This window comes from Hippichthys cyanospilos, chromosome 12 (genome assembly GCF_059441005.1).
Source record: "Hippichthys cyanospilos isolate Australia breed blue-spotted pipefish chromosome 12, RoL_Hcya_1.0, whole genome shotgun sequence".
Lineage (NCBI taxonomy): Eukaryota > Metazoa > Chordata > Actinopteri > Syngnathiformes > Syngnathidae > Hippichthys > Hippichthys cyanospilos.
Genome location: NC_142380.1, coordinates 4,285,354 through 4,307,417, shown reverse-complemented (window position 1 = coordinate 4,307,417; position 22,064 = coordinate 4,285,354). Strand labels below are relative to the sequence as shown.

At 42.7% G+C, this 22,064-nt stretch overlaps 1 protein-coding gene across 8 annotated transcripts in view; it reads left to right on the top strand.

Annotated features, from left to right (window-relative positions):
* Nucleotides 1–22,064, top strand: part of adgrl2b.1 (adhesion G protein-coupled receptor L2b, tandem duplicate 1) — a 126,340-nt gene that overhangs the window by 86,018 nt on the left and 18,258 nt on the right. For 6 of the 8 annotated variants that reach the window (XM_088428973.1, XM_088428971.1, XM_088428975.1 and 3 more), the window contains 10 exons: nucleotides 1,752–1,852; nucleotides 4,614–4,799; nucleotides 7,826–7,864; nucleotides 11,546–11,729; nucleotides 13,785–13,907; nucleotides 14,930–15,135; nucleotides 15,633–15,806; nucleotides 17,816–18,025; nucleotides 18,223–18,443; nucleotides 19,972–20,038. In XM_088428973.1, the coding sequence (XP_088285099.1) occupies nucleotides 1,752–1,852; nucleotides 4,614–4,799; nucleotides 7,826–7,864; nucleotides 11,546–11,729; nucleotides 13,785–13,907; nucleotides 14,930–15,135; nucleotides 15,633–15,806; nucleotides 17,816–18,025; nucleotides 18,223–18,443; nucleotides 19,972–20,038 (1,511 nt within the window). The remainder of the gene's footprint in view (nucleotides 1–1,751; nucleotides 1,853–4,613; nucleotides 4,800–7,825; nucleotides 7,865–11,545; nucleotides 11,730–13,784; nucleotides 13,908–14,929; nucleotides 15,136–15,632; nucleotides 15,807–17,815; nucleotides 18,026–18,222; nucleotides 18,444–19,971; nucleotides 20,039–22,064) is intronic. The other 2 variants (XM_088428974.1, XM_088428972.1) reach the window with 1 other exon arrangement.

Below are 22,064 nucleotides of genomic sequence, written 5' to 3'. Positions count from 1 at the left end.
GTGTGTTTTGTTCAATCCTTTGATATTTACATCAAAGGCGTTTCACATCAAAAGGAAAATATTGAAAGAAGACACTAGGGAGCTGAAATTTCACTCGGATGGCGACAACGTGTCAAAATTCAACATGGCGCAACCAATTAGTTATCACGCTAGCAGGAGTGTGCCGTGCCTTGACAAAAATACTGCGATAATTATGTGGAAGAAAACAACTCAAAAATGGTCAAAATACAGCACAAGTGTACAATACCTTCAATGCCTTGATTTTCGGAAAACGCAGCACACTTTTTTTCAGTCATTTAGGTAAATTGATTGATTACCTCTTTAAACCCATTAGCCAAACATTTGAAAAATTTAAAATACCTGGGAATTAATGTTTATTCTGTTTAACCTTTGGGCACATACTTTGCAAACTATAGACATTGCTTTTTTTTCCTAATTTTGGAAATGCTTTTAAAGGCGTAATGAAGTTGTCTTTTTTTTCCTTCAACCACTCAAATTGTTCAGCGGCATCAGTTCTATCCATGCATATGTAAGTTTATTAACACCCACAAAAAAATTCAAAATTGTATGGTCTCTCTTGTGACGTGATGATGACACTTTAAGACAGAGGTCTCTACCGCCACCTACTGTCTTGAGGTGAAATACAAGTCAACATAAAATTTTCTGTTTGCTGACAGTTTGCTCAAAGGAATGTTGCAAAAATCGCAGGAAAATTCATGTCATGAATCCTATTAAAATCCATCTCAAAAATTGTAATTATAATGGTTTTATATGGTCCAAAATTTGGACAATGATTATTTTTGTACACAAAATCAAGCACCTCCATCTGCAATCACATAGATATTTCAGAATCGTTGCATTTTGAGATTTTACATGTTTTAATTAATCATCTGCTGGAAATTTCAGCTCCCAAGTGTTTTTTTTTTTTTCCATTGATTCTTTTATGATATTAAAAAAAAATCAAAGGAATGTCCTTAATTTGTTACATAATGGCACAAGGGTTAAAAAACAACAACAAAAAAAACTTAAAAGTGTCATTTTGGGATTGAATAAATTAACAAGGTCTTTATGATGTCAGATGACCATTTTATCCCGCGCCGGTCCGTTATTTCCTTTGGGGAAATCTGTAAATCGAAAAAATGCAACAGTGCGCGGACAGCAAAGCGCGCGACGAGCGCCATTAATTCCGCTATCTTGGAGTCGTAATTGCACGAGTGCATCCGCACGGTCATATTAGATAAGAATTAGTTCCAGTTGCTAAAAGTATCCGACATCAAAGCCGACGGCGTCGGCGCGCTGATGGCCATTATGCGGCTTGGCTGACAATCGTTAGCCGCTCTCAAGAGTTACCTTAGCACCCCGTCACACACACGCCCTGACAGCACTGTCAAATTAAAAAGCGTGCGATCAAAGCCGGATTGAGACTTGTTTTGACTGAGGAGGGTTAAAAAGGGAAAAGGACTACACGTGTTGTCATTGTTGTCACGGAATAGGCATTCATTAGTCGTAATCTTGTGTTTTTATTCCCGCATGAAACTCTCGGGGTTTTTCTCTCCCGGATTGGCGTTTAAGAATTCCCCCCGTGATTATTTTTCCCTTACCTTACAAAGCCGCCTAGGCTTTAACAACATTTGGAAACCAACACTTAGTTTCCTGCAGCGATGAGCGCGAGAGTGAAAGCCAAGCAAGAATATCCGAGCGCGGCTTTTTTGGCCACCCTCCAAACGCGTGTTTGCTGTGTGCTACCGCAGGCGTCGCCTCCTTCCTGTGCACGGCGGCAGGGAGCTGGTGTTCCAAAGGCCCGGACCTCAGCAACTGCACTTCCCACTGGGTGACTCAAGTGGCACAAAAGGTAACCAAAAACAACAACAAAAAAAAGACCAAACAAAACAAAAACACCGGTGGCCAAAGTTGACTGTAAAAGAAAAACATCTTTCGCAGCTACAAAAACAAACACAAATGTGGAAATAGCTTCTTGTTTTGGTTACGTGCTACCAGGGTCAAACACAGGGCGAATTCAAACCTTGGCAGACAGCATTCCCTCTCTTTTATTATTTTATTTCGTTTTCGCTGAGAGAATTTCATGTAATACACTAAATCGCGGTATATTTATTAAAATGCAAAATAATTACAGTCAATCAAAAATACTAAGCAACACCGATCAGACCTGGTTCATTAACCTCTGTGTGCACGGGGATTTTTTTACTAGCCTGGCTTTATTGTGACCCAATTTGGGCTGACTTTGAAAGGGTCATAACATGATCAAATATAAATGTATATTTACTCTCAACTCCTCAAAATGTTCAGTGGCATCAGCCCGAAGAGTTTTGCATTATGGGAGTCCAGGCTAAGCCAATCATTGAAGTCATTAAAGGCTTGCAAATGTCTTAGGTTGGCTGCAAGCGCCACCCGGTGGTTTTGGGTGTCAACACAAAAGTTTCTATTGCGCCCCGTTCCCGAGTTGCCATTGAAAGGATTCATGCAAAAATCGGGGGGAATACACGATAAAACAACGGGTTTTCAGTCTGTCCAAAATTGACGATATTTCCAATTTTAAATGGCAGTAAACGAGCCCGACATGGGCTAAATTTGACAACCGTAGGGGGAACCTTTCTACCTCCCGTTTGCAAGCATTTAGAAGGGACGGCAGCATGGCATATTGAAAGTCGCCATCTTTTGACAATCTGCAATATTTTAGCCTCCCGTGTATTCGTTTCCTTTTGATATCACAAATCAAAAACATCAAAAAGCCAAAGTTGGGTCAAAATTTCCCCCAGAGGTTTAACCAGTATTATTGAGTATTCTTATTTATTTTATTTCAACACAAATTAGCAACAAATATCCCTATTTTTTTAAATTAAAAAAAACTCTGCCCAGGTTTACGATAGCAAAATAACAACAACCAGTCCTACGCTTAACCCCAAAAATTGGATTCCATCGTCAGCAATCCTAATATTGACAACCCGTGTTATTGTTTCTGTCGGTCCTAAACCTTAAACGTGACTCTTAATACTTTAAACTTACTCTGATGCTTGACAATTTGGGATACCGACGCTAAAAATAGCGTTTTTGACGCCTTAACGCCACAATATTTGCAAACATCCGAGGACAATAAATTAGCGATCTCGCTAGCTACAAACGAGCGTGGCTGTCTGGAGTCGAGGCGGTGACAATCAAAGCCCGACAGTTTATTTCTTCAGTGATTTGTCCGCTTTGATTTTCGACAAAACAATGCACAAAAGCGCATCTGATGGAAGCCACGATGGGAAAAACACCTCCCGAACGGCGAGAGTTCACACAGAGTTCCTGGGTGCTGTCAGGAAATATTTCGGCAAACGCATCAAACGGGAAGCGCGCGACGTGTCGGATTTAAGGAAAGCGAAGGGAGAGAAAAAAAATATATACCAACTCATAAGAATCCATTTGTATCTTAAAAAGATTTCTGACTCCAGCTTCTTTTCATGTTTAGCAGATGCGAAATAAATTGCGCGCATTGACGACAGCTTTAAAACGTACTTGGAGCAACAACAAACAATTTTGAATTGCCTGGGAATTTTGGTTTTTATTCCGCTGGAGAGGGTATATTTGCATGCGAAAAGAATCCTCGCGGTTTTTTTTGTGTAATAAACTAAGGCAGAGACTTGTTACATTTTGCAAGAAACCAGAGCGATTATGGTTACTTTGTCATAAAAAACTACAGCTAACTATTGTCACTTTGTTTTTATAAACCATATATGTATATATTTTTTTTTTACTTTGTTATAATAAACCAGGGATGATTGTTTCTTTTTGTTTGTAAGAAATTTCTGCTTTTGTTTTCAATTATAATGAACACAATCAGCCCCGGTTAATTAAAACAATGAGCATTTATCCAAACAAAGTAACATCAGCATGAGCATGGTTCCTTATTTGGTTTATCATAACAAAGTCAAATGAAACTTCCGGAGCCTTGGCAAAATGCTGTTACTTTGCTTTTAATAAACCAGGGCCAAATGTTAATTATTTTAATAAACCGTGGGCACTTTTTTTTACTTTATTACAATAAACCATAGCTGATTGGTTTTACTTAATTCATGGTAACAAACTGTTCCTTTTTTTTTTAATGGGTCACGATGGGGCGTGTGTTATTGTCTGATTCATCACAGCAAAGTAAAAGTAAAATTGACATTTTCAGGGCCATAAGTTCTTACTTTGGTTTAGTAAACCGAGGGCAATTTTGGTTACTTTGGACTTACTTAATTTGTTGTCCTAAACTGCTACTTTGCTTCGATTAAGCAGGGCTGGAATTTGTCACTAAAACATTTTGTTTTGTTATAAGACGAGATAACAAACCAAGATGGATTGGAGTTACAAAATTTTGGGGGGGTGTTGCTTATTCGAGAAAAAAAAAACAAAAATCTGAATCATTGATGACCTTTATATAGTAATTGCATTGTTTTTTCATGTCCACTGTTATGATGAATCGGAATTGGCCAACTGCAGATGCGGGAGCTTGTGTTGGTACACAAGCATGAAGCACAAACACAATGCGGCAACTCACGCAAGCGCCCCCGCTAATAACATTAACCCCCCCCTACCTCCCACCACACCATCCTGTGCGCCGGCATGTCCAGATCCGAAGCGGCGAGAACGCTGCCAACCTCGCCAACGAGCTGGCATTCAACACGCGGGGCCCCGTGTTCGCCGGTGACGTCAGTTCCTCCGTGCGCCTCATGGAGCAGCTGGTGGACATCCTGGACGCTCAGCTGCAGGAGCTCAGGCCCAGCGAGAAGGACTCGGCAGGACGCAGCTTCAACAAGGTACTGTGACGCGTTATCCTTTTTAAGGCCCATTGTGGGCCATGGTCTTACCACAGCGGGGTTAAACGGCAGGACGCCGGCCGATAAATCCAAACACGAGGCGGCGCGTGCCCTTGCTTTACATACGAGCGCACGCTTGAACAATGACAACGTAGCCTGTGGGAGGCCATCAGGGGGATTTGAAGTCCTTAAGACTGAAATTCAGATGCATGACCATCCTGTCATTAGAAGGCTTTAAAACCATGTCATTTCTCCTAACATTTTACAGTACTGGGAACTGTGCTTGGTTGCTTAAAATTGATGCAAAAATGCAGTCCGAACATCACTATAAAGCGTTACGACCGTAGTTGGTTGCGGGAACACGACCCAAAACGAGCCTCTCGATTTCTCCCAGCCTTGGATGATGCTAAAGACCATATTAGGTAAAAATAGACCCAAAATGGATGCCAAATATCATCCAAATATTTTCATTGACGTTTTCGTAACGGGAATCACATTTGGTTGCTTAAAATAACACTCGACTAAATAAATTTTAGACTGTGAGACAAAGTGACCTCAGAACCATAGAACACACATCAGTTAGCCTGGTTAGTTAAAAAGTGATCAGTAGGAACGGCAACTGTCTCTGTCAGCTTCATTTATGCCTGTTAAACTTCCATCCAACTTCAAAATAAAAGCATCGTCGGTCACTGGAAACAAAGATGTAACTCAGTCTAAAGGCAGGCAACCGGCAGGTCAGAATTTCATGCACTGGTCCTCATGGGAAATGTAGTCTTCCTTCACGCCAAACACCACTAGCGCTGCCAGTATCAATGCCAACGACATTTGCTTCAACATTTAACCAAAATGGATGCTCAAAGCTAGTAGGCAGGTGAAACGTGATTCCTCCCAGCCTTTTACTGTCATGCATGGAAGCACTTGCTTGCCTTAACGTGAAAAATGGACCCTAAACACCATGTGACCTCACAGTCAATTTACTGCAAAGAAACGTACAGTAAATGATGAAATAGACGTGACCTAAAATGGACGCCTGTAGGCTTACGATTTGGCATATTTGGTTCACATCCAACAAAATGGACACCCATTGCCTTATTATAAGCTAGTAGAAACGTGTTTGGTTAGATAATTCACCCAAAATAAACACCGTACTATAACACAATAAAGCCTCCCAATGGCTTCATTGTGTTATAGTAGAAATGGACCCAAAATGGACACTTAAGACCTTAGAAGCATGTGATTTCTTCCAGCCGTTTAGTCTAAGGACCCATTTTGATTTCTTGAAATTGACCCAAAATAGATGCCTGTTGGTCTGCTGCGGAAAGAATGCTCACTCCCCCAGAGAATTCAGCACACCTCTATTTTAAAAACATCCAACTCAATGAATTACGCCGAGCTGCAGACGAGCGAGGAGGTGTGCATCAAACGTTCTTCCGTGATATTCTTCCACCTCCGCCACACGGCAAAGTGATTGACGGTTGTGAAGAAGCGCGTCGCTATCCAGGCGGCGTTTAATCTTTAAACAAAATGTTTTGCACCCAGCGATGCCCGTTTGTTTGCAGTGAGCAAGTGAGTTTCTTCTAATTTTGTGATATGAGTAGGCAGGCGATGCTGCATAGCACAAGGAATCATTTTTGGTAACTGCAAGTTTGCTTGTTATTGTATGTTTAATAATTTGCTATTATTATCATGATTTGCTAAGATAAACAGCCCAACGCCTCCCTTTAAAGCATTAGAATCTTATCTGAGTTTTTCAAAATGGCCACCAAAAGGCTCACGACAAGGAGTTACCGCATGTGAGCTTTCATGCTAATCAGCAGCAAGAAAATCTTTTATTTCGATGTCTTGAATTAAAATACTAATTTAATTGATGCTGATATTTACTGATTAATAATCCAAATATATGATTAATAAGAAAATTGTATAGTAATAGCAAATACAATAAATTAGCCTCGTGCTTTAGCTAGCTATTTGTAATTTTTCCTTTTTGACTTCTCCAAGTCAACTGCTTTCATCATTTAGCTTTTTTTTTCCTTAGCAATTTTGTTTTGGTATAGCGTGTTTTAGCCAAATAATCTTAAATAGAATATATAAGCGATTAATATGCTCCTAGCAACCTGCATTTCACTGAAACCTTTTCCCTCACAAAGACTTAATTTATACCTTCATATTCATCAACGGTTCTTAAAGGGCCAAGCACCTAGAAATGATTTATAAAAAACATGGTAGGTAACTCATAACTCAATGTACTTTATAGGCCGGTGAGAGCCGTCCGTAAGGCAGTTTAATCGCTATAAATGACATGGTTGCCATTCCTACTGATCACTTTTTGTGTGTGTATGTGTGTGCGCCCTACTTATAACCATGATTCATTGTCTATATCCTACTTAAACGCTACATTTTTCTGCTTTAAAAGCTGCAATTAATCTGCCTCTTCATTGGGACATACCTTGCAAGGCACAGTGTGTAATTCCTGCATTTTCTTCTTCTTGGGTTTATTATTGTTGTTCTGCTTGGACCATATTACCCAGGTGTTTCCGAGTTTACCGATATTGCGGAATTAATAGTGCGGCAGTGTATTTTGGGAACTCAAACTCAACAAGAAGGTTTTTATCGTGTTGTGTGAGAGTGCAGCTGTATGTGATTTGATTCAGTTGGGTAAAAACAAGGAAGTCATTGAAGTGCCAAGAGAGCCACAAAGGAGTTTGTAGCGTATTATTCTCTCTTTGGCAGAAGGTACAAATGATCACATGGCACATTGTTTATCATCCTCCGGCTTGTGTACGCTAACTGGGATCGTCCCGCATCCAAAAGCTCAGCGTTTTTTTCCTTCGTTTCTCACATCTTGGGTGTGAAGAGGTGCCGCGTCGTTTTGAGAACATCTCTCTAAAGACTTTCTTTTTTTTTTCCTCCCCTCTTTTTCTCATTAGCACTTGTAATTTATGGTAAGTGGGCTGAATTGGCACTTCCTGTTTCTCACTACTATCTTTCTTTTGTCTGTCTGTGTATGTGTGGGGTGGGGGGGGAAGCTTCAAAAGCGGGAGAAGACGTGCAGGGCGTACATGAAGGTACAATCAGAGAGCTTTTACATGTTTGTTTGTTTTTTTTTAACCCTTTACTTCGCAGCATGCATCCAACATTACGTCCTTGATTGCTTTACGCCGTGTATGCTCGGCTTCCTTCCCATGAACTCCCGCCATCCGCAAATGTAAATATCATTCCATCTTTGTCCTTCTCTGTGCTATCGCTATATCTTTCTTTCATTTCTCCTCTCACACACACACACACGCTCCTTTCTCACAGCGTCTTTGTCTCCACTCGCCATACGTCGCGTGAGGGATTGCCTTCCCACGGTCGTAATTGCCCCTCCCCAGTGCGATCAAAGTGGCATTGCGCTTCACTTTTCACTTTGTTTACATGATGTAATTCATCACAACTCCCCTGATTCTTGATAAGCGTCAAATAAAGTGAAAAATTGTCACTCGTCGAATGGCGTTTCATCTCTGGGGTTAAGTTCCGTTTCCATAGAGTGCATTAGCGAAATTCCGCTTGAAATAAAACCGGATTTGATTTTAATCGAATCGATTGAACTTTTTCTTCTTCCCTGGGAGGTTCTTGGGGTAACACAAGCTCAGAAAACGTTCAATTCATAAATCTTCTCCGTAAACAAACACAGTGCAGCTCAAACTTTGTAAATAGGTTAAAAAAAAAACTAGTGTTGATTTGAGCAGCCTTTCATGAACTGTTCAGATGAAGCAACGCAATGCGAAATTCTGTTTGTAGTAGACTTGTTTCTTCTTTTTAAAACACAAACGTGTCATAAATAGTTCTACATCAAGAAAAAAGGATCAAGTTTTGGATTAAACATAAAGACTCAAAAACATTCGTGTTGCTTTATTAAACTTTGTAACTACATTTGTAGTGGTATCTCCTGGCGTCTTTTTAATCAGCAACTCTCTAAGTGTAACGCCACCTTGTTTGCCAAAAAAAAAACTGCATCTCAAATGACTTTGTGTATCCGACTAAAGCGTGAAAAAATAAAGGCATACGATGTCTTGCAAAGTAGCCACAATAACACAGTCTAGCAATAAGTTGCTTCATGTTCTAATTAATTTGCTCTTAATTTGAAAACAAACATTTCCCTCTCACTTGCATGAAAAACATTAAATTAGTTTAGCTGATACTCACAGAAATCATGTTAAAATATATATACCACCTCAAGTGCGTTCAGGGGTACGCAAACCCCCATTTGAGAACCGCGGCTTTAAGCTATTGTATCGTACTGAAACTACACAAATTCTTGGCTAATGGGTTTTTGATGCACATGTGCAGAAGCTTCCTTTTCTGTTGAGGGTGAATCATTACTACCAGCGGGCACATTGTAAATCCCTCATAAAGGCCTCTAACCCTGTAATCAAGCCTGACTCCCTTATACACATGCACAGGCATGCACAAACACACGCAAGCACACACGATTAGCTTCTCGCAAGGTCATATTCCAAGCCGGAATATCTGGATACGATCGTACTTAATCATTCTTCATTAGCTCGGATTTTTTGCTAGAGCTGCCTCCTCATTATTCCGGGAAAACGGATGCAACCAAACGGATGCGACAGTCTGTGGTCATTTAAGTGTTTTGGATAATCACAGCAGTGACTAATTGGTATTACGAGCAGGGGCTGCTTGCGGTTAATTACCGTTATTGTCATGTGCACGCCGGGACTAATGGCACCTAGGGTTAAATCGTCGCTCGGCCTGCATGTTGGAATTTTTCGAAAGTGGCCTAATGCCACTGAGGAGTGTTCGGCACAATGGACTTGTCATACAATCATTAGAATGTGAATTATAATGTGATTAAGTGGTTTCTTGAAAGTTATTCATAAAACCCACACAAAAAATATATACAGTATATTAGCATAACTGAAATAAATTGCACAACAATGAATAAGATGCGAAATAAACAAAGAAGAGCATACTCACTACACAATTATAAACTCGATTCCTCATTTGCCACTTTTTCACGTTAATTAAAAATACGATCGACCATTTTGACACTTATTCATGATTACTGACACCTTACACAATAGCAAGAAATGAATAGCTAGAAATAATCCAGAACACAAAAGGTTCACAGTATGCGTCGTCACATCAAGGCTTACATTTATTTGATTGGTTTGCTTATTCTTGAAAATTGTCATCTTCCACAAAAGTAATGAACAACTTTTAAAAGCAAGATACAGAATTACAAAAATATGGTTTGCCAAAAATGGAAACGAAAACTGAACCAAGTAAATATCCTCCTGTCGTTTTCAGTCCTGTAAATAAAGCTCAAAATTTCACCAAATTTATCCGCTTCGTCCGTACCCTATATTAGCCCGGCGGATAATCGGTCTTTCACTATAACAGAAATAATTCCAAATAATCCAGAGTCAAATAAAGTCTGAAGCATCCTCGTCGTACAAATGTGGTCATTCCTCACGCAAATTAATAACGATCCCTGTTCACTCGCACTGTAAAAATCAACAGAATGAGCAGCAATAATCCACAGTGCAAAACTCTATGCTTTGTCCACTGTCATGTCGCTCCCCACCAGTTATTTCTGAAAACCGCCACAGCACATAAAATGAAATGAACACAACTACAGTGGACCCCCTAGGAACTGCGTCCCTCGCTTAAGTTTTTTCGTCCCCTCTTTACGGTATTTTCCCCGCTTTGCGGCATCAACAACTGTCATGAACAGTGGGGTTGGCTGTGTTTATGTTGTTTTGCCTCCCTCTTCAGGCTTTTGTCGGTAATTGCTCTTATGTTCTGGTCGCCTCAAACTGCCTGCTCTGCAACGTGTTACTAGATGCTGGTCTACTATTGGTCGGCGCCACTGTGTCATTACAATGGTGTCACTAAGATGCCGACATGCTAAAGATTTGATCCTAGTGTGAGTGCTTACAATATTGTATATATTATATTAATGTCGTATGGCTGGGGTCCACTGTACTACAAATAATCCACAATAGGAAAAAAAATGCTTGGGTTTAATATATACGTCATATAAGATGTGTGATCGATCTTATCACCTGTTATTCATGATCACCACTACCTTTTACTATAGAAACAAACATTATGAAAGTAAAAAAAAAAAAATGGAGTCCTGAACTAGAGCTGGCAGGGTCATCGTTGTTTGATCAACATATGATACTTGTGTGGAATGTTTAGCTTACTTCCAGCTTATCACAAAGCAGGAAATGAAAGGATTGACATTGAAAACAAGGCGATTTTCTTTCCAGCGTTTTGCCTCAGACTGCCATTCTGGACACGGATTTCAACGTAATGCCCGTTTTCCTTGCGGGAAAAATTGCTTTCAAGGTCATGACGGGCACAGGAATATTGTTCGCAGGGATTTTTGGACTGGTGTGGAAAAACATTTGGGGCTTTGTCGACTCCCTCCAGCATTTTGTCATTATTATTATTCAATAAAGTGAAAGAGCGAGGGGAAAAAGGCGCTTCTTTTTTGTTTTTGTTCAGCGGAATGTCGAGCAGTCGAGTTCCCCTTCCCTCAACTCCCATCACGACTCGGGTCATAATTTTGTCAATATATCAGCTGTTGTCACTGTCGGCTATGCATGCCCTTTTTATCGTTCACCCCCCCCCCCCCCCCCCCCCCTCCGTCCCTCCCCCGTTTTGTTATTAAACCCCGACATTGCGACGGGCGACAATGTGCGAGGCTGACATTTCACGCGTCTCCATGGTTACAGGCCATCGTGGACACGGTGAACAATCTCCTGAAGCCCGAGGCTCTCAAGTCGTGGCGAGACATGAATTCCACAGAGCAGACGCACGTGGCCACCATGATGCTGGACACCCTGGAGGAAGGGGCCTTCGTCTTCGCCGAGAACCTCATCGAGCCGTCCATCGTCAAAGTGCCCGCCGAGAACATCGGTAAGTGGTGCGCCGATCGGCGGGAACCCCTCACTGGCGCTGTCCTGACAATTACTCCTCTTGCCGGCTGGTCCATGTGTAAGTGAAAGGAAATGTCTCGGCCGCTTGAAGACGAGCGCAATTCTCCACGGGCGCTTTTTTTCTCTCCTTTTTTTTTCCAAGGTTATATCAAGTCAGGTAAGCCTTCTACCTCATTGATTTTCAATCAGGCGAGTCACCTCATTGAGCGCCGTGCATCCGCATGAACTGGGAAGAGACTCCCCAACTTGGAGACAAAGACGTCATTTGAAGGACGTTGTTCCACCGGCTTCTCTTGCCCGCTCCCGTAACCGCCACTTACCCCAGCTGATCACTGGCTTTGTCCCGGCCTGAGCTCTGATTAATACTTTTTTTTTTTTAATGAGCTTTGGGCGGTAATGTGGAACCACAGAATACAAAAGAAGAATTTCAGAGTCCATGGCCCATTTCTAGCGAGCTTTAAAGGACGCAAGTTCTAGTTGTGTGCCCAAAAAAATCGATTCTCATAAGAATCGAGATTCTCTTTTAGATATCGATATATTTAAAATGAAATGGATACGCTTCCTGCCGGCTTCCGTCGGAGGCGTGCTATGACGTCACCGCGCGGCCCGTTCCGCAGAATCAAGCTAGCGCGCACAGAGTGGATGCACAAAGACAAACTTCGAAAGCAAGCAATTTTGAAAACTCTTGAGATGCACAAAGGCCACAAATGCAACACTTCACTGCTGGAGTTGGACCGTCACAGATCTGCTGATTGTGCAAGCATTAAAAAAAAAAAAAAGTGGCTTTGTTGGGAAATTTTGTATAATTTGAGTTCCTTCATTAGATTCCGTTTTTTTTTTTTAAACAGTTAACGATTCCAATTCTTTGAAATGATTCTTTGAAATGAGCTGTAGGAGCAGTGCTCTCTTTTCTTGAGCTGTTGAGGTGCTTTTTTTTTTTCTTTCCTGTTTTCCTGTTTCGGTGGCTAAAAAAAAATGCGTTGCATAGCTGGTTGTGACCAAAAACGCAAGCATGTGATGTCTTTTTCATTAAAGAGCTAATGACATCATTCAAATTAATTACAGGCAAAGTACGAACATTTTACAGTTGAAAATAAACAGGTTTTACATCCCTGTAATTCACTAAGTCATAAATCCGATAATAATGCAAACAAATCTGCTGCTTTATCACTTCAACCTTTCACGTGACATGAAACAACTTGGCCACCTTGCTGTCTCGTCTAGATATTTACTTAAGTAGATAAAATGCAGCTATCGAGTGGATTTCCTATTCCCAAGTGCGGTCCCGGTGGGCCCGAGTCAACGTATCATATCCGACCTCCTTTCACAGGGTGAGAAGAAGCGAGTACGGCTGCTCGTATCCAATTAGCAGGTGGCCCAAACAACACCTAGGGGCGAGCGTCGGTAACACCGGAGACAGGTTGGGAGCGCGGAGCTCCGAGTACAAAAAAAATCAAGAGAGACAGCCAAGGCCAGCGGAGGGCAATCCCTCATCTTTGTCTGTCAGGAGTCATCTATCTAGGGAAAGCCGGGCCATTTTCTGGTGCGAGCGAGCGCCGGCGTCCTCCTGACCCCGTCGGTAATTTCGCACATCAAAGGCAGCGCCACCCGGCAGCTGGCGTAGCGGGGAGGAGGGGCTGCGGGAATTTGGAGGATTTTCAGAGAGATTTGCTCACGGAGCCCAGAGTTATCCAAAGCCACGGGGGGGGGGGGGGGGGGGTGGGGGGTGTAGAGGACGTCAAAGTAAAAGCTCAATGAGATTTTTGATCCTATGAATATTTGACATTCATGCGGCAGGAAGGCTGCACGCTCATCCTTTCGGAAGCCAAACCCCTTGTTGTTATTTATTTCTTTTCTGTTCAGCCGCCTATAAGCACGTTTGGCGTTAAGCAAATGGCGCCGCATGGGGGCTTGTTCTCTTGCTGCTACAATGAACCTCAACATTCACCTACTTTTTTTTTTGCTCTAATAAACCTTGTCTTTTTTCAATTTTCCTCCCACGACTAATGCATTTTTCCCGATTCGCCTTTTTCAGTGATGGATGTGTACGTGGTGAGCACAGACGGCCAGGTGCAGGACTTCAGGTTCCCGCAGACCAGCAGGGGAGGATCCACGCTTCAGCTCTCCTCCAACACGGTCAAAATCAACAGTAAAAATGGTGAGTCCATTGCTATTTGTTGTGTCAAAAATAACCCGAATTGGGTCAAAAATGAAGTTAGGCAACTTTTTGGGGAAAATAATTAAATACTGAGTTTGGTCCTTTTTCATCCCGAGGAAAACAGTTGGGTCCAAAACGACTCAAACTAGATCAAAACAGACCAAAAATTTGGGGTTAAATCAATCACCTAAAAAGTTTTGTTGGTCCCTTCTTGACCCAATTTGGGTTATTTTTTGAACTTTTTAGAGTATATAAAAAAACTTTTTGTTCTTTTAAATACATTCTAAAACAGTTGGGTCAAACGTGAACCAAAATAGGTCAGAAATTGACTGTTCCAATATTTTGGATAAATTGGTTAACTTAAAATGTTGGACTGGTCTTTTGATCCAAATTGTTATTTTTGAGCCAAGTGTTTTTAGACTGTAAAAAAAAAAAAGGGTTAAGTGATTTACATTCTAAAACAGTTGTTTCGATAATTACCCAAATTGGATCAAAAAGTGACCCAAAGATGGGCTTGTCCACTTAAAAGTTAGGTTGGTCCCCATTTGACATGATTTGGGTTATTTTTGACACAACTGTTTTCAGAGCAAAAAAATGTTGGTTTAAAGAAATCTCCTCTAACAACAGTTGGTTCAAAGTTAATCTAAATTGGCTCAGAAATGGACTGACTCAAGTTTTTGGGTACATTTTCGATCCGATTTTCAACATAACTTTTTTCAAACAGCAGGTGGTTCAAAACTAGCCCAAATTGGATGAAAAATGTATTGTCGCTCCTTGTTGGATTAAACGAATAACTTAAAAAGTTGGGTTGGTTCCCGTTTGACCCGATTCGGGTTGTTTTTGACCCAACTATTTTTAGATGGTAACACGTGTTGTTTTATTATCCACTAATAGAATCAAACTTTCCACTTCCAAAAAAAGCAAATCCCTCAAGTGTCCTTTTTCTTTGACTCCGAGGTCGATTTCATGCCTGCGTGTGTGTTCTCCTCCCCCGCCGCTATCATGAGCGTGATGTGTTGCAGGTGTGGCCAAGCTGGTCTTCGTGCTCTACAAACACCTGGGTCAGTTCCTCAGCACGGAGAACGCCACGCTGCGGGGCCTGTGGGACGCCGGCAGACGTAACCTCTCCCTCACGGTCAACTCCCACATCCTCTCCGCCTCCATCACCAAGGAGTCCAGCCGCGTGTTTGTGGCCGACCCCGTGATCTTCACGCTGGAGCACCTGGACGTAAGGACCCCCCCACGCCCCCCGCCCACGCATCCACTCCGTCGTCTCGAGACGGCAGCTGCGCGCCCGCGCCCGAAATCCGCCGGTCCTAACCAAAGCCGTTAGAATAAAGAGGGAAAACATCAATGTTGTGCTTGTGTGTCACACGTAGCAATTAGCCGAGATCAGAGCAGCAGACGAGTGGAATCCGAGGAGCGAGCCCACTTCCATCTGCGCATTACCATAGTAACCCCGGTCGCTCCTCGTCTCGCCGTCTTTTCTTTTATTCCCTAATTTGGATCTTTTTCATGCGCTTCCTTCTCACCATGGCACGCACTCAAAGAATATAAATTGACACTTATTTGTACAACTCGCACTCCCCTCGCCGCCGCACATCCTCCGGCGCAGTCGGAGGCATGAAAATGTACAAGGTGCGGCCATGCATATTGCAGCGCGCCGCTCATGTATCATTAATTTTTATTTTTTTTTTTCCCCTCCCTCTTCTTTTTGTTGTGCAGAAGGAGCACTACTACAATCCCAACTGTTCCTTCTGGAATTATTCCGAGCGGAGCATGATGGGATACTGGTCCACTCAGGGATGCAAGCTGCTGGACACCAATAGGAGCCACACCACGTGTTCCTGCAATCACCTCACCAACTTTGCCATCCTCATGGCCCACCGGGGAAATGTGGTAAGCGAGGGAAGGGGGGTGGGGGTTCCTCGTGCAACCGGGAACATAAATAAAAAAGTACAAAGTGAAAAAATAATAAGCATCCTAGCACTGTGTGCAGTTAAGAAAACACCCCTTTGAGGAAGTAAGTAAATTACCGCTGTAAGCGATTGATTTGAACGAATTAATTGCAAAATATTCCATAATTAATCAGGATAAATCACATTTTCTGCAACTATTTTCTATAAAGCTTATATATATATATATATATATATATATATTAAACAGTATGTAAAAATCTATAATGGCTCAGTTTTAGGTGTTCAAATTTTACTAGGCAGGAGGCAGTCAAGCTCGAACCACAGTTGGTTAAGGAGAAGTCAATAAAGAAGAAGAACAGGAAGTCTTCGACCTCATAAATAGCTAACAGGCAGCTTGACTCAAGTTTACTCCTTTAGTATTGTTGAATCATCATCTGTAAGTGACCTTTAGGAAGCTACTACATATTTTCTGTACATACAATTTTGTGTGTGTAAATGGTAGTTAGTGTCTGTTTACCTTAAAAGGTCATCCCTAGCACGCTAATGCTAATCAAGATAGCTAACTGGTTAGCATAAGCAAGTTTTGCTGGTGTCTAAGAATTCATATCTTTTGAAGATAATAAATAAGTCGTACACACTCAACTCATGTTCAACCTTAGTAGACTAATAACATACAATCAAGGATCTGTATTTGATGCCAAGTACTCTCTGCAGGGTGTTGTCGTCCGACCTAGATAATGAGGATGAGCACGTCAGCGGGATCTAATTCGATTATTTCCGGAGGAAGTGTAGAAATGAAGCCGGCTGTCGCTTTAAAGGAGTGAAATTGCGGCTCAGTCCGAGGCGGTATTACAGCCTTATCGGAGCTAATTATATTCCACTGTGGTCACTGTCTAATATTTCATGAATACGTCGCGGAGAGCTGCGCCGAAAACGGGACGACCGCAGCTTAAACTTCCCCCCTCGTCCTTCTTGTGAAGTGGCGTCCCCAGCATTTTGCTCCCAAAATGCAATTACAATTTAATGACATGACGAATGGCAAACGTAGCAAAGACGGCGGCCGTCATAAATTCGGGGGATCAGTTCGTGGCTGATTTAATAATACGTCCCCCGCTCGTGAACCCCGTCCCCCGTCATCTGTCTTAACCTCAACCTTAACCGCAGCTTGAAACCAGAGCCCCCCCGAGGCAGAGCTTAGCCTCTCGCCAATTGCCTTCGCAGCACCTCGGCCGCGGCCCTCGCCCTCAATAAAAGTGCAAATATCACAGGAGGATTTGCCCATCTTGCAGGAGTGATATTTTGTGCGCGGCGCTCGGCTATTTTCGCATTTGGGTGAAACGGGCTTGCTTTTTAGATCTTTGACCTCGGAAAGATGAAACCGGCGCGAGTAGCTCTGCGTTACAGCTCACTTCAAATGGCTCTCGGTGGGCCGGCGGGGCCGAGCGAGCCTGACCGAATTGTGCAACCTAAGCTGGAATCCTCCCGCACGTCTGCATTTTGTCATCAATCGTCCACAATGAAAACCTCCATTCCAATAGATGCCTCAATCAATAAACGTATTCACTGCTAGCCCACTTAAAATGGATCTTTAGCGACTAGCGGAGCCTAATAAAAATGGATCTTTGACGTCTGTGGTCGTCATTGGCACTGAATGAGTTAGCAGACTTCACTAGCTCCTCCCGCGAATGATCCATGACTCATCTCGGAAAGCAAAAGTTGGTTGAATTGCTCCGCCTGTTCGCGTTCAAGAAAACGATCCCAATCTTATGTTAATTGATTTCCAATTGTGTGCAGCAGAACAGCAAAATGCTTCTTCACCATGTTTACTTGGAACTTACATGGGCTCCGTTCACTCACATGTCTGCACCCTTGTTCAGATTTCATTAGCATTTCCGAACCGCGCTCACATTTACAAATGTTTGGAAACGCACCGTTTGAATCCAATAAAATCATTCTTGTTTATTATGGTCTTTGCGGCTCTCCCCGTAGGCCAAAGGGAGCGTCCACGAGCTCCTCCTGACCGTCATCACTCGGATGGGCATCGCCGTGTCGCTGGTGTGCCTGGCCATCAGCCTCTACACCTTCTGCTTCTTCAAAGGCCTCCAGAGCGATCGCAACACCATCCATAAGAACCTCTGCCTCAACCTCTTCGTTGGCGAGCTGGTCTTCCTCGTGGGCATCAACATGACCGAACCCAAGGTAAGGAACCCAAGGAACCCTGCCGTGGTTATCTGTTTGACCCGTTGGCGGCATTTGTCCATTTTGGACTTTTTTTGAGCAAAAACATCACGGTATGGGTATAGTAAGCACAAAAATGTCCCCACTCGAGAGCGAGACCCCCACCGAGCTTCTTGAAACTCTCCCGTAATTCTTCTTCTCCTCCTTCCCCCTGTCAGCTGGTATGCTCCATCATCGCCGGCGTCCTCCACTTCTGCTTCCTGGCGGCTTTCGCCTGGATGTGTCTGGAGGGCGTGCAGCTGTACCTCATGCTGGTGGAGGTGTTTGAGAGCGAGTTCTCCCGCCGCAAGTACTACTACGTAGCCGGCTACCTCTTCCCGACGGCGGTGGTGGGGATCTCGGCGGCCGTCGACTACCGCAGCTACGGCACGCCGCGAGCGTAAGTACGCCGCCTTGGTAATGATAGTGATACCGCAAAGAGCAGCGTACCTTTCTCCGGCCCGGCAGCAAATTTACACCCTGTCACTAGCTAAGAGCAAAGCCGCAGCACTAATGAATACGCCGGCTTGCTACTCTGACCTACAGGGCTTTTTATGCTTTGCACACTGGTAATTGCCGACCTTGTCAGTTAAAGGTTTATGTGCTTCTCTCATGCTCTCTAGCAAAAAGAAGAAGAAAAAACATGATTTGTATCACTGCTATGCCCTAATTTAGTTTTCTTTTTTTAGCGTGTTCATTCCTACAGCCTTAACTCACATTTTTAGCTAGCTTGCTAATCACTTCCTAGTTGCGCCAAGGTCAACTTTACACTCATGTATTACATCTGGATCCTTTACGTGTCTTAAGTTGACCTTTTGTTTGAACATTTCCATTTATGATGACCTAGGGCAGGGGGAAAATGCATACCAGGTCGGGTGTTTCAGTTTTAGAAATAGGTTGATGAAAAAATCCATCACAAATCTTAGCCGGAACCATATTTGAGCTACCGTTTTCTACACGGACTTATTTTGCAGACATACGTGTGTTGCAGTGGCGTCAAGGGAGAAAATGTTCCCTTTATTTATAGTTTTTATACTGGTTACAGGGTAGTCTAAAATAGAGTAAAAAAAGTACTTTTTTACAGCATTTATGCAGGTTACAGGTTAGTCTAAAACTGAAATAAACATTACATTATTATAAATATTACCAACATGGAAACCATAGAGATGCCTTTGAAATAAAAAGAACTGATCTGACTCCTCTGATCTCAAAAACGGAGTATTCAGTAGACAGCAAATGTGAGTTAGCCAACTGAAGTGAATGAAGTTCACCCTGAACTGAATGTAGGCATGACTAAAACAAAAATCAATGGAGCCCCAAAATCTCAATTCACCATGGCAACGGAGAGAAAAATGTCAAGTTATTTACTCCCCCCTTGGTATCAGAGGTGCTAATGGCGGTGTCAAGTGACTTTGAATTTTTTTGACGTACAGATGCACATTTTTACATCGGACGTATACTGTCCTTACTTACGGTAATTACCGAAATTGGACGTGCTAGTGGGCAGAGGTCAGTTGACTTTTAGCAGCCACCGTGCCAGAGTTGCAGCTAACAGCAGCTCATGATAGCCGAGGATGTTACGGCATTAGTTTCAATTAAAGAAGCGAGCGGACCGAACCAACGTCCGAGTTCATCCTTGTTCACACACAAGAATGTTACAATAGCATTTTAAGAAGAAAGTGACGCTTGTTGCAGAGCACGTTGCAAACCATGAGGCTGTTACAAGGACTTTGCTAACGGCCTATAATTTTTAGATTGTTGCCAACTGTCCTGTACGCGGTAACATAGAAAATACCAGAGTATGACCCTAAATTAAAAGTGTGTTCTAAACACAGGTGCATTGTATATTTGTGAAGTTACGGTAAATATTCATTTAGCAATTATCAGATCTTTATTTACCACAAGCACCATTTCTTTGTCCTCTCCAGATGCTGGCTGCGGGTGGACAACCATTTCATCTGGAGCTTTATCGGGCCGGTTACTTTCATAATCGTGGTAAGTTAAGTTTCCCTAAAGGAGGTCTTTGAAAACACTTTATGGATTATTTTTTTTGTACGTGTGTAACACAAGCCATTTACGGATCAATTTGCATGAAAGCCAAGTAGCGCCATTAGCGCTGCTGACATGATGAAATCAGCGGCGTCCACTCGGCCATGAAAAATCCTCTGGAATCGGAAACAACTTAAAGGGTTGCGTTGAAGAGGAGGAGGATGAGGATGGTCTTGTCAAGAGCCGTCTCGGCGTGAAGGTCGTTTGCTCGGTGGGAAAACAAGATGGAAGCGGCGAGTGGGTGGGCCATACGACCTTTTGCGGAGGATCATGTCTCGTCCCCCGGCCGGATACACAATTTGGAAAGACCTTTTGTTGAAACCTACTCATTTTTCACCGGAGCGAAAGCATTGGGGCAGGATATTGACTTTTTTTTTTTTTTGTGTCTGGGTGTGCCCTCCTTTAATATCAGTTATTCAAACAATACGTCGGTGCTCATTTTACCTCTGAAAACTGTTGGGTCCCCGGGAGTCGCAATACTACAAAATTATGGGTACCAAAAGAAATGTTTCGATTTTTGTACCTCACAATAGCATATAATGAGCCAGATTAAACCCATTTGCGGGCCAGAACTGGCCCGCGGGCCTTATTTTTGACACCACCGATCCAGGCGCTATATCTGTCCACTAACAAAAGCTTAATGGCGCGTTCTCGCACAGCCAACGGACCGTAAGCAGCATTATGCATGCAGCTACACGTGAATAAATTACCATATTAATTAGCCACGTGCGTATTGTTTCTGTGGCGTGAATACAGTAGCGATGAATTACTATACTAATGCAAATTCCCCGACCGCTCGTAGAGCAAATTAATATTGTTGACTTAAGCGACTGGGCATTTTTTTGTGTGTTTTAGTTTTGTTTTTTTATTGTAAGTGGGCGATGACAAAGAGGAAGCACAGCCACGCATCCGTGCACCAAAATGTCCGCCTGTCCATAGCTTGTAAATTCACGCGTGGCCTCAAACCTCCATATTGGCAAAGATGCTGGTTTTTTAAGATGAATTTGGCAGGCGAGTAAGAGAGCGCCCCAGAGCCTTAAACGCCTCCTCATGTCCATTTTATCGGCTATTGTAGCCGCCGCCTTAAATGCATCAGGCAGACAGAAGTCAACCGCAGCGGAACCCCGAGACCAAACCATCCGGAATACGCTGTCCCTGCCTTCCGGTCGTTGACTTTCCCCGCACGCTTCCCTTTTGTTTCGGCTGCAAACAACCTTTTCCGCTTCACTATGCACTCCTATGGGAATTTAATGGAGGATATTTCAGGGTACTCCAGAGTTCACTTTGAATGGGAAAACCCAGCAAAGATAGAAGGCTTTATTCTACTTCCAGAGGTAGAATTTTTTTGGTCAATATACAATTTATGGATGCTACTACTAGGGCAAACACTCTTCTTCTTTTAACTTATTCACTACCGTAGATGTCAAAAATCCATATCTTGCTGCCAGTAAATCACATAAGCCGTCCACTGCCATTGACAGCTATATAAGTAAAAAAATGATTCTCAACTGGGTCAGCAGCCAATGAGCTAATCAGTTGATAAATATCAAGAACTTGTCGCCACCGCCACCTACTGTCTTGGGGTGAAACACAAGTCAACAAAGAATTTTCAGTTTGCTGACATAGTTTGACCACCGCTCAACGGAATGTTGCCAAAATCGCCGGAAAATCAATGAAATAAATCCTACTAAAACGCATCTCAAAAATTGTAATTATAATGCTTTTATACGGTCCAAAATTTGGACAATTATTATACACGTCCAGCCTGCCCCCCCCCCTAAAAAAATGAGAAATGTCCCACCCACAGCTGCAAAAATAAATGCCTCCTTCCACTTCTAGTCCACTTTATTCAGTTCATCAAGTTCCGAATAGGCACGCCTATTTTTTTTTCGCCTACACTACGCCGTGGAATCCATTTCAAAAGTGTTATGCGAAATCGAAGCCTGCCTCTTTCCCTTTTTCCTCACGCTGG